This window comes from Heteronotia binoei, unplaced genomic scaffold, assembly GCF_032191835.1.
Source record: "Heteronotia binoei isolate CCM8104 ecotype False Entrance Well unplaced genomic scaffold, APGP_CSIRO_Hbin_v1 ptg000098l, whole genome shotgun sequence".
Taxonomy (NCBI): domain Eukaryota; kingdom Metazoa; phylum Chordata; class Lepidosauria; order Squamata; family Gekkonidae; genus Heteronotia; species Heteronotia binoei.
In genome coordinates, this window is record NW_026799993.1 from 46942 (window position 1) to 61591 (window position 14650).

At 45.2% G+C, this 14650-nt stretch overlaps 1 protein-coding gene across 1 annotated transcript in view; it reads left to right on the top strand.

Annotated features, from left to right (window-relative positions):
• The first annotated feature begins 1135 nt into the window (after positions 1–1135).
• The window catches only part of LOC132590513 (eosinophil peroxidase-like), a 79188-nt gene continuing 65673 nt past the window's right edge, over positions 1136–14650 (top strand). Inside the window, exons 1-2 of the mRNA XM_060263422.1 lie at positions 1136–1168; positions 4533–4653. Coding sequence (XP_060119405.1) covers positions 1136–1168; positions 4533–4653 — 154 coding nt within the window. The remainder of the gene's footprint in view (positions 1169–4532; positions 4654–14650) is intronic.

Consider the following 14650-nt stretch of genomic DNA (forward strand, 5'->3'; position numbering starts at 1 on the left):
GACAATCCATAGAAGTAGGGGCCAGTATGTAGCTGTACTAAGCAATTCCTTTATTGAAAATGTTACAGTGTGTCCTAAAGGGAACAATATGGGGACAGGAAAGCGACTCAGAAAAAGCTCTTCCTCTACTGAGACAAATCCAATGGCTGTTTTCATTCAAATCACAGAGGTATTCTTGCTCTTTTGGGGGGTGGGAGTGGGGTGGATCTCAGTAATTGAAATAAATGTTAGTTTTTACATTTAGGAGATATTTGAGTGTTCTGTTTCTTTCCTTTCATCCCAGGACGCAAATCACTGAATCTGCAGTTATGGCCAAGTATTTTATCAGTAAACTCAAATGCACTTGGATTGGTTATACATTTTTACACCAGGTTTGCCTTTCAGATCCCTCCCAATGAAATTACGTGTTGAAAGCATAGAGTTCTTGTCCATTCTCATCTACAGCCAGCTTGAAGGAATTTTATTATTCCCAGTGGAATTCATATCTGTAATTGCACTCATTTCAGATCTGCCACTTGGACAAAATGTCATTCTGAGGAGCAGAAGTTGCTCCATAAGACGCACTTCCCCCCCCCCTCAAAAAAAAAGTGGGGGGGGAGTGTGTGCATCTTAAGGAGCGAATATTACAAAAAATTCACACAAACGCCTCTAAATTCACACAAACGCCTCTAAAAACTAGGTGCGTCTTATGGTCAGGTGCATCTTATGGAGCAAAAAATTCTGCATTGAATTTGACATTCTAACTAGACTGCCTATGAGGTTTGCCAGCATTATTGGGCTAATACGATGATTGGCTCTAGTGCTGGACAATCGAGCTTCTTTTGGTCCAGGGATCTTAAGAAGATTTTGAGACCCTGAATGTAGTGCTCTCTGGGGTACATATGGGGAAAGGCGGTCCTGAAGGTAGACAGATCCCAGGCCATATAAGGCTTTAAAAGTTATAACCAGCACCTTGCAGCGAATCCAGAACACCATAGGCAACCAGTATAACGCTTTCAGCACAGGTTGAATGTGCTCCCGTACGGATTAGTAATTTGGCTGCTGCATTTTGCACCAGTTGTAGCCTCCAAAGTTGAGTCAAGGGCAGCCCCATGTAGAGGGTGTTACAGTAGTCTATTCTCGAGGTAACAGTCGCATGGATCACTGTTGCCAAGTCATTGTGTTCCAGGTACGGAACCAACTTCCTTATCTGCCTAAGATGATAAAATGCGGATTTGGCAGTGGCTGCTACCTAGGCCTCCATTGTCAGCGAAGGCTCCAGGAGCACCCCCAAGCTCTTGACCCTTGACACTAGTGCTAAGAGTGTCCCATCAAAGGCCGGCAAGGGGATATCCCCACTCAGGCCACCGTGACTCAGGCACAGGACCTCTGTCTTCACTGGATTCAATTTTAGTTGACTCTGCCTGAGCCATTTCACTATGGCTTGCAATGCCAGGTCCAGATCTTCCAGGGCGCAGCTGGACTGGCCTCCTAACAATAGATAGAGCTGGGTGTTATCTGCATACTGGTGACAACCCAGCCCATATCTCTGGGCAAGGGGGCACATGTAGATGTTAAACAACATCAGGGAGAGGACCGCCCCAAGGGACACCACATACAAGAGGTGGTGAGGCGGCGGGACAGAAGCTGGTGGCCGACTGTGTCAAATGCAGCCGACAGATCTAACAACAACAGCACTGCCGAGCTGCCCTGATCCAGATGTCTCAAGAGATCATTCATGAGGGCAACCAGTACCGTCTCCATCCCATGGCATGGCTGGAAGCCAGACTGAAATGGGTCTAAGACAGAAGCATCATCCAAGAATCCCTGTAATTGTACTGCCACTGCCCTCTCAATAACTTTACCCAGAAAGGGCAAGTTTAACTTTACCCAGAAAGGGCCGATAGTTTGCCAATATGGCCGGGTCCAAAGATGGGTTTTTTGAAGGAGAGGGCATAGCACTGCCTCCTTAAGGGGCGTGGGAAAGGTTCCTTCAATCAGGGACCTGTTTATAATCACCTGCAATGGGGCTCACAATTCTGTCCAGCAAGCATGTATCAACCAGGATGGACACAGGCCCAGATCGCAGATAGTGGGACAAACAGTACAAAGGACCTTGTCGACTTCCTTCAAGCTAAGTGGAGTGAAATGATCCAGGATCAAACCAGAAGATGCACTTAGGGCCTTGAGTTCCCTCACTGTGTCAAGGTTGGCAGGGAGATCATGGCAGAGCAGCAGGACCTTATCTGCGAAAGCCTGACAGCCAATTTCCTTATCTGTTCTGTGGCAAGTTTGTAAGCATCTGAATTGTGCTAAATAATTGGGCCAGGCGAGAATTCGCAGACGTAATCTGCGAAGTAAGTAATCTGCAAAGTAAGCCTTCTTCGCAGCCTTAACTGCCATCTCATAGGACTTCATAAACAGCCTATAACATGTTCTTGTTGCTTCGTCACGGGTGTACCGCCATCACCTATCTAGCTGTCTTAGTTGCCATTTCATCAGCCACAATTCTGGGGTATATCACGGTGCAAGCCGTGAATGGCAGCGAAGAAGATGCCAGGGAGTGATCTCGTTGATGGCTGTGGAGAGTTGTTGATGCCACGTCTCTGTTAGTTCATCCAGCAAGTCGCCAGGGGGCCAAGGATCCTGCAGAGCCATTTGAAGCTGCATAGGGTCCATCTGGCTTCACGGGCGAGTCGAAATATGCTTGCCACCTAAACAGGGTTGTGGCAGCACTACCATACAGGCCTTCAGGGCATACTGGTTCAACCATGGCACTGCCTAGGCAGCTATCTGGTCCACCATAACTCCTGCTGCAAAGATCAAATTCAGCGTGTGCCTGGCCTGATGGGTGGTAGTTACATGTTAGGAGAGTCCCATTGTCACCATGGATGACATCAGGTCCATAAAGAGTTCACATCATCAGCATGGATATTGAAGTCACCCAGGACTAAAAGCCACCGGTACTCCAATGCCCAGCCTGCTACAGCCTCCATCAGGGATGGTAAGGCACTGGCCAGTGCATTAGGTGGATGGTACACTAGCCAGATAGCCAACCTCTCCCCCACATCCCATAACAGGCCAGCACACTCTATGCTGGTAATCACTGGAGACAGGAGCACCCTGAAGGAGTAAGCCTCCTGTATAATTAGTGCCACCCTGTTGTAAGGAACCACACAAGACACGTGTCCTGGAAGAATTGCTCTGCACCACAGGGCTCTTTTTGAATCCAAATTAGCATTTTCTTTGGCCAATTGCATCATCAATTCTCCTGCTGCATCAGGATTATCAATCTGTCTGCTGATTGCTGCCTGAAGACAGTTGAGAAGGTTCAAATAGAGCTGTTGTGGCTTGTAACAAACCGTTGCAAAAATATGGGCTGGCTTCTCTTCTGTAGCTACCTTAGCAAAGTCCTGTAAAGCACATTTCACATTATGGCCATCAGAGAGTCCTTCTAAAAGATTTTGCACATTGGTTCCCTCTGTGGCAATATCTCTGACAGCCTTTTGAGTTTCACTCAAAACAGAGTGGGGCAACACAGTATAGTTAACAGCGTGTTGCCTATTTTCATTCTGTATAGATGTTACTGGGCATACTGATAAAGAGTCAGACAACTCTTCCCCTGTCAAATCTACAGGACAAACAGACAACATTTCTACCAATTCTGGGGCATTTTTCAATTTAGTCTGATCAAGTTCCTTCTCTAAAACTTCACAGACCATGTGTCCGGGGCGTTAGATAGTGAGCCCACGGATGGATCTGTTGGTGGAAAGCTGGCCTGCCTAGCCAAAAGTATGCCTCTGAAATAGACCTTTTCCCCTACATATGCATTTTCTGGATGAACAAAAGTTATATACTGCAATGTGCCAGTGTGAAAGCACCTGTCTCCTATTTCCCACTTATGACTTATCCAATACCCCATTTTTATCAATATATTTTTCTTATCTCATTTTTATGTTCCTTCATTCCTTCCTGGGGATGTCAAGCTCAAATTATTATTTCACTGCCCCTTGTATGCAGCCTTATAACAAACAAACAAAATAATAAAAAAGAATGGCATGTAGTACCATACAGCAGGAACATGGTCCCTTGACCCAGTGACACATAGCACTTACCCACCATGCAGCAGGGACTCGATATCTTGCCCCAGTTACATGGAACAGTTACATGACTTTTTGACCCAGTAACCACTAGACGAGTGGGAAGATCACGAGCCTAGCTACCCAGACTAAGGTCAACAGGGAATGTCCTAAATGTGGGGAAATAAAGATGTTCTCGGGTCGTCACGTAGAGACAAGTTATTTCTGGAGAAATGTACTAGGGTAAATTCCGGTAAATGCCTTGCATGTCTCATGGGAAGGTCTTGTGACTTCGGTGATGAAACCTAAGAACTGAACGCTATAAAATAAAGAGTGCTGGCTTGCAAGAAGAGCAATTGTTCCTGGACACGTGTCTTTTGTGGTTCCTTACAACAAGCATGTAGGAAGCAACCACTCTGGGGATACCATGAGCATCGTTGTCTAATTTCTTTAAGGAGATTCTGTAATTGATAGGAAGACACAGACCCGCTGGTCTTCTTCACTAAGAATCTCAGTTCCTCTACATGTTTCTGCTCAGCCTGTGATAAATTTGAACCCATTACTTACCAAGTGAAAGGGGTCGTTGAAAACGACGGTGAGTGCGCTGCTGGGGCCTGTCTTTCTAGGCGGTTGGTAAGTAGAGCTGAGCGGCTGCTGAAGCTTCCCTGCTATCGGAGCCGAAGGGCCCCACGTTGGGCGCCACTTGTTGTAAGGAACCACACAAGACACGTGTCTTGTGTGGTTGCTTCCTACACCACCCCTTTCCCCCGCCCGCTAGTCCGTGACTGGTGAAGGACCAAGTACCCAGGTGGAGCCATTTGAGAGAGAGCTACAGTGTCTCCGTCTCGCACCCAGGTCTTGGTTACACAAGCCAGGTCCATTGCCTGCTCCTGCAGGAAGTCTCATAGATGATAGAGTGTCCCCCATGTGATGTGCCCAGCATGATTACATCACCTCCAGGTGATGCTATCGCATTGGGCACAGCAGAGCTCTTCAGGATGGATTGTGCTGGTGGATTGGAGGGCCCAAAAGCAGGGGAACCCCGCCCCAGTTGGGGAAATGGGAACTCTAAAATGGTGAGTCCTGATTAATGCACAAACAGTAGTCGTATAGTACAACCCTATGCAGAGTTACTCTTGCCTAAGCATGTTGAAATCAATGGCACATGACTCTCCATTTTTGCATAATGTTAAAATGGGTTCAGAGTTATAGCAAAATAAAACAAAAATCCCGAAACACTAACTCAGAGCTCACTTCCTCAGATATGCAAATTTATATCCAGAAACAAACAGTTCAAATGCTAAACCTTGTTTTATAAACTTAAGTCACAATACATATATTTGCAGAGAATAAATTGTGTAATCATTTCATCAGTGACTGATCGATGCATGCATAATATTGATCGAAAATATGTTGCAAGGCTTCCACCTGAAATGTTGATCCTTGAAAAAACATCATACCCTGTCTTTCCTCCACAGACCAACAGTAAGCTACCTGATTCATGTATCCCTGCCAATTTCTCTAGGAGACGGTTTAGTAAAAGAGAGATACCCACTCAACAGGCAAGTATTTCTGGCTCAGTCATTCACAGTTTCTACATTTGTGCATCTACCAAGGGCTTCTTCTTCCTTTGCTGGTACTTTCTGGTGGCTGCTGCAAAGAGAGAAGATATGTCATAATTAACACATGACACTGCACACTGGGGGAGAGGCAGGCCCAAGAAATTACTCCTGCCTTTCCCACTGGCCTACCTCATAGGTTCTTTGTGGAAATCTATGGTACAGCTAGGTTGGGCAATGAACCATAAGCTACACTGATGCACTCATGTAGAACTGGTGTAAAATATTGGATTCTATTATGAGTTTCAAATAGGGTTGCCAATCCCCAGGTGGGGGCCTGGGATCCCCCGGTTTGGAAGCCCTCTCCCAACTTCAGGGTCATCAGAAAGCAGGGGTGGGGGGAATGTCTGCTGGACACTCCATGATTCCCTATGGAGACCGATTCCCATAGGCTATAATGGAGAATTGATTTGCAAGTATCTGGGGCTCGGGGAGGATTTGTTTGAATTAGAGACACCAAATTTTCAGCATAGCATCTGGTGCCTCTCCTCAAAACACCCTCCGTGTTTCAAAAGGATTGGACCTGCGGGTCCAATTCTATGAGCCCCCAAAGAAGGTGCCCCTATCCTTCATTATTTCCAATGGAGGGAAGGCATTTAAAAGGCACGCGGTCCCTTTAAATGTGATGGCCAGAACTCCCTTTGGAGTTCAATTATGTTTGTCACAACCTTGCTCCTGGCTCCACCCCCAAAATCCCCAGATATTTCTTGAATTGGACATGGGAGCCCTAGTTTCAAATTCTGTCATAGTTAAGGAGTGTTTTATCACTTATGTCAACAACAGCAGCTAAAGTTAAAATTTAAATTGTATCTGTGCCAGAAATGCATCCAGTTATTGCAATGTACATATACATAATTTATTTTGCTTTACTGTTCAAGTGGTTAGTCCTTTGCCTTGGTCCCCGTCAGGAACACTGGATGTACTTGTCTTGCTGACGGAGTGCGGTGGGGGGTTGGCAAAATCCTAACTGACATTTCCATTGAAAAGGAATCTCAAGGTTAGCATGATAATATGATTAAGGCAGAAAGATTATCTCTCTGTGAAGAAGGGAATTTAAAGACAAAGAAGGCTGCTCCTAAGCTACATTATCACTGGCCTTTCAGGAAGGAGGTTTATAGCTGTAAGTGGCTTGAAGGCATATGAGAGCTACAGGAAATGCAAACCCAGAATTAGGCATATACTCTGCAAATGTTTTTTAGAGCATAATAATAATTATGATCTGTCTATTTCCAATGCTACAAAGTCTGTAAGGGACTGCAAAAACAGGGGATATGGCTTTGATCACAAGCCCTTAAATAAAGATTTCTTGAGGGCCCCACATATTTATTTATTTGCTTGTTTCCTTACTCTTCTATACCTATCTCTCTGACACTCAAGGCAGAGTTCAACTAAAACAATGGCGTCAACCATACAGAATATACTACCAACAAAATTAGAAAACAGTTTACTAAATATCACAGAATAAATATAGGCAATAAAAAAGGAGTAAAAGATTGGAGAACAATGCAATAAATAATGAAATAAAGAGGGATTACAAAAATAGATAATGCAATAAATTCCACATCACATATAGACTGAAGACTACTTGAAATTCCACAGACATTACCTACAACTTCATTAATTTGACAAAAGCACTCTCTTGAAAACTGCCATTTTACACTTTCTGTGGAACAATAGGAGAGTGGAACAAAGCAGTTGACAAGGAGCACCTTTAAGACCAACCACGTTTTATTCAGAAGGCAAGCTATTGTATGCTCTTAAACAGACTTCATCAGACAAAACCTGGAATCAGACAAAAATTCCAGTTTTGTCTGATGAAGTCTGCTTAAGAGCATACAAAAGCTTACATTCTGAATAAAACTTAGTTGGTCTTAAAGGTGAAACTTGTGTACTGCTTTGTTCTATTGCTTCAGATCAACACGGCTGCCCACTTGGATCTATCTAATAGGAGAGTGGGGGAGGCTTCTGAACCTCACCAGGCAGGCCCTGATTTCTTGTCTTGCTTATTTTGGAGTTCCCTAATCCTGCTCCCCCACCACTACTATACAGTGCTAGATCTTATCTGTGAAGTTTTTTTGAAAGGAAACAGTAACCTCAAATTCATTAACAAATTCAGAACAATGTACCTCCAGGGCTTAACAGGGACGTTTATTTATTAATTTATTTAGTGAATTTTTATACTACCCTACTCCGCAAATGGGCTCAGGGTGGATCACAACAAGTTCGTGGTACAATAGTTAAAATCAATAATTAAAACCATCTAATTTCAGAGCAGGAAACATAAATTAAATTACGTATAGTTTCAAAGCTGGAGCCGATGGATTGGCAAGATGTAATCAAAATCTAATCAAGTCACCTGAAAATGGAGTACTTCAGCAAGCGAGGCCAATTTAATTTGGACCCCCACTGTCTCATTCGAAGGCCTGGTGGAACAGCTCTTTTTTGTAGGCCCTGTGCAATAGTAGCAGATCCAGCAAGGCCCTGATGTCTAATGGGAGCATGTTCCACCAGGCTGGGGCCAGCGCAGAGAAAGTCCTGGCCCTAGTCAAGACTAGGTGGACTTCCCTGAGGCCAGGGACAACCAGCAAAAGTTGATTTACTGACTGTAAACCTCTTTGGGGCACATATGGAGACAGGTGATCCCTCAGATATGTCAGTCCCAGGCCACACACGGCTTTAATACCAAAGTCTTGAAGTGAATCCAGTACTCAATAGGTAACCCCTGCAATTGGCGTAGCACAAGCCAAATGGTCGCCCACAAAGGCAATGCAGTCAGCAGGCATGCCACCACATTTTGCACCAGCTGGCGTTTCTGGTTTAGCCCCAAGGGCAAGCCAATGTAGAGCAAGTTACAGTAATCCAGCCTGGAAGTGACCATTGCATGGGTCACTATAGCTAAGTTCTGAGGGGAGAAGTAGGGTGTCAGTTGCCTGATCTGCCGATGATAGCAAAAAGCTGACCTGGAACCTGTGGTGACCTGGGCCTCCATAGAGAGTGAGGCATTCAGGATCACTTCCAGGCTCTTCACCTTCTGGGCCGGCACAAGTGGTGTGCTGTCCAGGACTGGGAGCCTGATACTGATTCCACCACCCTGGCTCAGGTATAGGACCTCCATCTTCACTGGTTTAAGCTTCAGTTGGCTCTGCTGCAGCCACCCAGGCTTGGCTCTCAATGCCGCAGCCAGATGTTCCAGGGTGGAGTCTGGGAGGGCATTGCTAACTCACCATAACTGCTAATGTCTCCCATCTCCCACCCTTACACGTAGTAATTTGTTCCACTACTGTTGTTCTATTGGCTGTACTGTTTTTTTTCCCTTTTGTGAATGCAATCTGCTTTGATCTCTCATCTGAGAAAAGAACAGAAGTTACACGGAAAGAGCAAGTAAACACAATTGCCAGTCCCAAATTCCCCAATTCTTGAGAAACAGCTGTAACTAGGTGGGTTATTTGCAGTAATGTAAAGATTATCTTGATGTGATGGTTAATATGGTTCAAGGTCCCCCTTCCCCCACCTCCCCAGGGTGCTGTTGGCTGGTTTTGGTGGAGTGACTACACATTTACATAAATCCCTGTTCAACTTTAACCATTGACGTTGGCCTTTTAGAGAAGTTATGTGACAGTCCAAAGTCCAGCTGCTCGGATAGATAGAGTGACCTCTCTATTTCAGTGGTGTTTTATCAGTCTTTTATCAGCTAGATAAATAATTCAATAGCTCTTGTTTAAACACCTAACAACTCAAAGCATGTCTAATCACAAACAGGGGAAACTGATCTCTTGCTCCAGCAGATGATAGCCCAAGGGACAATACCACCAGAACACCTTTGCAGTGGCCTAGACTTGTACCTTCCTGGCTTTCAAACTCACAGACATTTAAAGGGATAATAAGGGGGGACATTTAAAGGGATAATTAAGAGGATCCTTTCCCTTCCATCCACCCCAGATTTGTCTCCCTCCAACCAGCCCCAGGATTGGAGCTATGAAAGCAAGGCAGGATGTTTCAAACTGTTTGAGAGGATCCTTCCAATGGGAGGTGAGTCCCAGCAGAGGAACCTGGCAATGCAGAGCAGCAAGGCAAAGCATCCTTGGCAGCAGCCCCTGTGCCCTCCTCTCCCTGCCACCTGCCACTCACCACATCTGCTCCATGGCCAGGAGGCAGCCCTGGCAATCTAGGAGATGGAAGGTGAGTGAGTGGCTGTACCACAGAGTCTGGAGGCCTCTGGGGCTGGGGCTGGATCTCACTCCCCTCCCCAGCTATGTGCAGAGAGGAGGGGGAGAAAAGGAGGGGCGTTAATTAAATTACCTTAAATTAGATTAGCCAGTGGCCCCCTAGAGATATAAATGCCCCCAAAGCAAAAAAATTCTAGCTACAGGCCTGCTTAACAGGTCAATTGGAGAGAGCCCTCAAAAGCTGCAACATGTTTGGAGGGTAGTGTTCCTAATCCAGGAAGATGCCTGGAGATCTTCAACAATTACTGCTGATTTCCAGAAGACTGAGAGCAGTTCCCCTGGAGAAAATGGCAGTTTTGGATGGTGGACTACATGGTTTTGCGTCTCTGCTGAGCTCCCTCCCTTCCCCAAACTCCACACCCAAATCTCAAGGAATTTCTCAACCCAGAGATGACATTCATTCAGAGGGGTTCAGAATATGAGTCCAGGGCAATGCTGGCCCTAGTGTGCATGATACCCTAGGCAGGCTTCCTGCTTGCAGCCCCCCCTCCCCGCTGCTGCCCCCACTGCTGCCGCCTCCGCCTTCCATCCTCCCTCTGCAGCATTGTGTTCCATTGCCCCTCCCCCCCATCAATCAGACGAGCGTGTGCCACAATGAGGCTGGGCCCTATTGGCTTTGAGGTGGCCAGCATCTGAGCATTCTTTAAAGACAGCACTTCTCCCCCCTCCTTTCTGGAACCGGAAGTGAAGGAGGAGCAAAGCCTCCTCCAGCTCTGTCTTCAAAGAACACTCAGATGTCGACTGCCTCGAAGCCGGTAGGGCTGATCCTCATTGCAGCCTGCTCCTCTGATCGTGCAGGGGGCTTCAGGCAGAGTGCGGCATGGTGGGATGGAAGGGAGGGGGCTGGCGATGGCAGCGGTGGTGGGGGGGAAGAGGCAAATTTAGGCATTTGTCTTAGGTCCCGCCCCCCTCCTGGCACGCTAGTTCACCTAGTGGGCGAGCCGACCCTGGTTCAGGGGGAAAGTAGAGCTGTATCCCAGTGCAAGAGACTTTACAAAGACTGTTAGGAAAATTTCTCCTGAACATGAAGGGAACAGAAACCACCTGGATGCGTCCTTCAAGCATAGTCCCTTCTTCTTTGCCTGGTGAAGAGCAGGGCTTTTTCTGTAGCAGGAACTCAGTTGCATATTAGGCCACACACCCCTGATGTAGCTACATAACACCCCTGATGTTGGCTACATAAAAGGGGTGTGGCTTAATATGCAAAGGGTTCCTGTTACAAAAAAACCCTGGTGAAGAGGAATCACAGTTTAGTCTTAAAGGTACCAATGAACTCAAATTTTGTTCTGTTGTTTCAGACCAACACAGCTACCCACTAGAATCTTAGTTTATATGGTCACCATTTTTTGGATTTAATTCCAGGTGAGGTTGGGGAACATAGTGAAGCAAATAAATATATCAAAATTGGAAAGTGATGTTTAAATGTACCCTTAATTGTGGGATACTGACAGTAATTAACTGAGACCCTGTTGTTATGTTTCATCTGTCTTGAAAGAATGTTCAGTTATCAGGTCAGACTCTTCGGTATTATGTTCACACAAAACTAAATAATCATTTGTCTTGGAATTAAAACTGGATCATCCATGATTTGGAATAACATGCTGGACTTGCATAATTTCTATTAATAAATAGATTTTTTATCTACAAATAAAACCTGCTGTGCTCAGTTTTGAACTAAAACAGACAGTAAACCTTTTTACATAAAGATCACCTGTCGATCACCCAAGGGCAGGATCTCTAGTTTATCTTGGTCTAGTGACTCTATCAGATTTGATCCTAGACATATTAAAATTTTTGCCTGTGATCCCACTCAAAGAAAAAAAGTTTTTTAAACTTCGTTCTCTCTCTCTCTCTCTGTATTGTGCATATAATACAGTTACCCAGGGGTTGTTTTGTAGAAAAATAGGTGGTGGAGCTCATTAGCATAACTCATTAGCATATGCTGCCCCCCCACCAGCCAAAAGCAACCCGATGTAAGAAAGGAGAGCCCTGGGCGAGCAAGGCCTGCTTGGGCTGGCTAAAGATCCAGCCAGCTCAAGCAGACCTAGTTCACCTGGGGCTCTCCTTGGCTGCTCCCCCCACAACACTCAAAAGGCCAGCAAGCCCCCCGCTGCCCAAAATCACATAAGAAGTGGAGAAAGGATGGTGTGGCTTTCTTCAGGGGTTAATGAGGGCTGCTGGGGATGGCTGGCTGGCTGACTGCTCTCCTAATCCAAGGATTGTTATGCAGCTGCACCTACTATTCAAAGGACAAGATAGGTGGGGAGGAAGAGGGCGAACCATCAGAAAGGTTCAGGAGCTTCACTCCTGTGAGCTCCTGCTCAATTCCAGGCCTGCAGTTACCTCAATATGTTTCAGGTACCTGAAAGCACTCCTATCTGGAGGACAAATTAGGTAGCAAGAAGACAAAGGACAGATATTTCTGCTCCATAGGTCTGTCTAGGAAAAAAAGCATCACATGTTTCTCTACAATCACCAATGTAGACTCTAGACTTGAGTGACGAACAGTGCATTCCTAAACAGAGTTACTTTTCTAAATCTATTTAAATAATGCGTCTGAAGACTGACTTTGCACAGCATTTCACAGTTAGTGTCAGGATTACAAATTTTAAAACAAACATACCCCCTCGCCTTCGTGTTTAACAGCAGCAAATGCTACTAAATCCCATTCCTCTTTTTGATTATCCCCACTTTTACTGTATATTAAATCCCAAGCTTTCCTGTAACACAAATCTCTGGTCTGCATCTCCAGGGACAACCTGACCTACTTTGTAGAGCTTACCTGCTTTGGAATCTATTCAAATCTTCAGGATCATTGAGAGGAGGCGGCCTGGGCAGCTAAGATCATTCTAGAGGATTAGTGTTAGCTACCTGCTACTACTTTCAGACCTGAAATTCCACTTCCGTTTTGCCCACAAAAATAAAAACATTATCAAATATGTACATCGACACATTAAGCTGCCTAATGCTGAACCTAACCACTGGTTCATCAAGGTCAGCATTGTCGACAACTCAGACTGGCAACAGCACTCCAGGTTCTCAAGCAAGAAGTCTTTCACAGCACCTAAATTCTGCATCCTTTTTTAAACTGGAGATATTAAGGGATTGAACTCGGGACTTTTGTACATGCCAAGCAGATGCTCTTCACTGAGTCATAATTGTTCCTAAGGATTCCAGTAAGGAAAGGGACAATGATACAATGTTTTACAAATTACCAAATAAATCATTCACTTCAATATGTAGTTTTGTTTTTGTTCTTTTTGCTGTCGTTGCAGCCAATTTATGGTGATCCTGTAGAGTTTTCAATGCAAGAGATGTTCAGAGTAGGCTTCCCAACCCGAGGTCCCAGCGGGGGATCCCCTGGTTTTACAGGCTTCCCCCCTCCCCCAGCCAGCTGGCCAGCGGGGGAAGCCCCACCCCCACAGCCATCATGCACCTCCATGAACAATTCCCATAGGGAATGATGGGGAATTGATCTGCGGGTATTGGGGGCTCGGGGGGGGGCTGTTTTTTGAGGTAGAGGTGCCAAATTTTCAGTATAGCATCTAGTGCCTCTCCCCAAAATACCTCCCAAGTTTCAGAAGGATTGGACCAGGGGTCCAATTCTATGAGCCCCAAAAGAAGGTGCCCCTATCCTTCATTATTTTCTATGGAAAGAAGGCATTTTAAAAGGTGTGCTCTCTCTTTAAATATGATGGCCAGAACTCCCTTGGAGTTCAATTATGCTTGTCACACCCTTGCTCCTGGCTCCGCCCCTATGTCTCCTGGCCCGACCCCCAAAGTCTCCTGGCTCCACCCCCAAAGTCCCCAGATATTTCTTGAATTGGACTTGGCAACCCTAGTTCAGAGGTGGTATGCCTTTGCCTGCCTCTGTGTCACAATTCTGGTATTACTTGGTGGTTTCCCATCCAAATACTGACCAGGGCCAACCATGCTTAGCTTCTGAGATCTAATGAGTTCAAGCTAGCCTGGGCTATCCAGATCAGGGTGGTAAATACTTGTAATTGTGGCACAAAATTAATTTAACACCTTACTTCACATTGCCAAGGCTGTGCACCTGATGGTTTGTATTTAGCTGTTGTGGGAGTGTGCATTCAAGCTGAGAATTTTGTTTCCATGTAGAGGTTCTGGAAACCTGTTCCATCACATTCCCCCCAGAAAAAAACCGACAATCCTGCCACCAAGATGTCTTAAATTTGAGATTGGTTTTCAGTGCTGGACACTAAGCAATGTGAAAATTTGAAACTCTTGCCCGATAGGCGCCTTGCATAAAGCTTACTCACAATAGAAAGCAAACATTGGGTGGTAGTTTTTTTTTTAAACAGGACTACAGTTTTGTTGATCATGGTAAAAAGAGTCACCAGATGAGAGGCCCACCATTCAGAGTTGTATTTTTTAAATATGCCAATAAAGGTGCTGAACTGAACTCTTACCCTAAACCATGCTATAAATTATTCAGAGGCTGACAAGTAATATAAGATGAAAAGCACAATGCAGATAGGTCATTTGCTTGCTTTCAGAAGCCATCTCAGCCACCATGAGGTCTAAACTATTATTCTTTGAAAAATCAATAAAATGATTATACAATTCTTAGAAGAGCCCATTGGATTTCATAAAAGTACATTAAAAGCTGCATGTGGTTCAGGACAAAAGCCTCAACTTGAATGCCCATAGACTGTTGGTTTCTTCACCTTGGCTTAAAAGGACTAAACATTTATTATTATTATGTTCATGAAGCTGCTATATA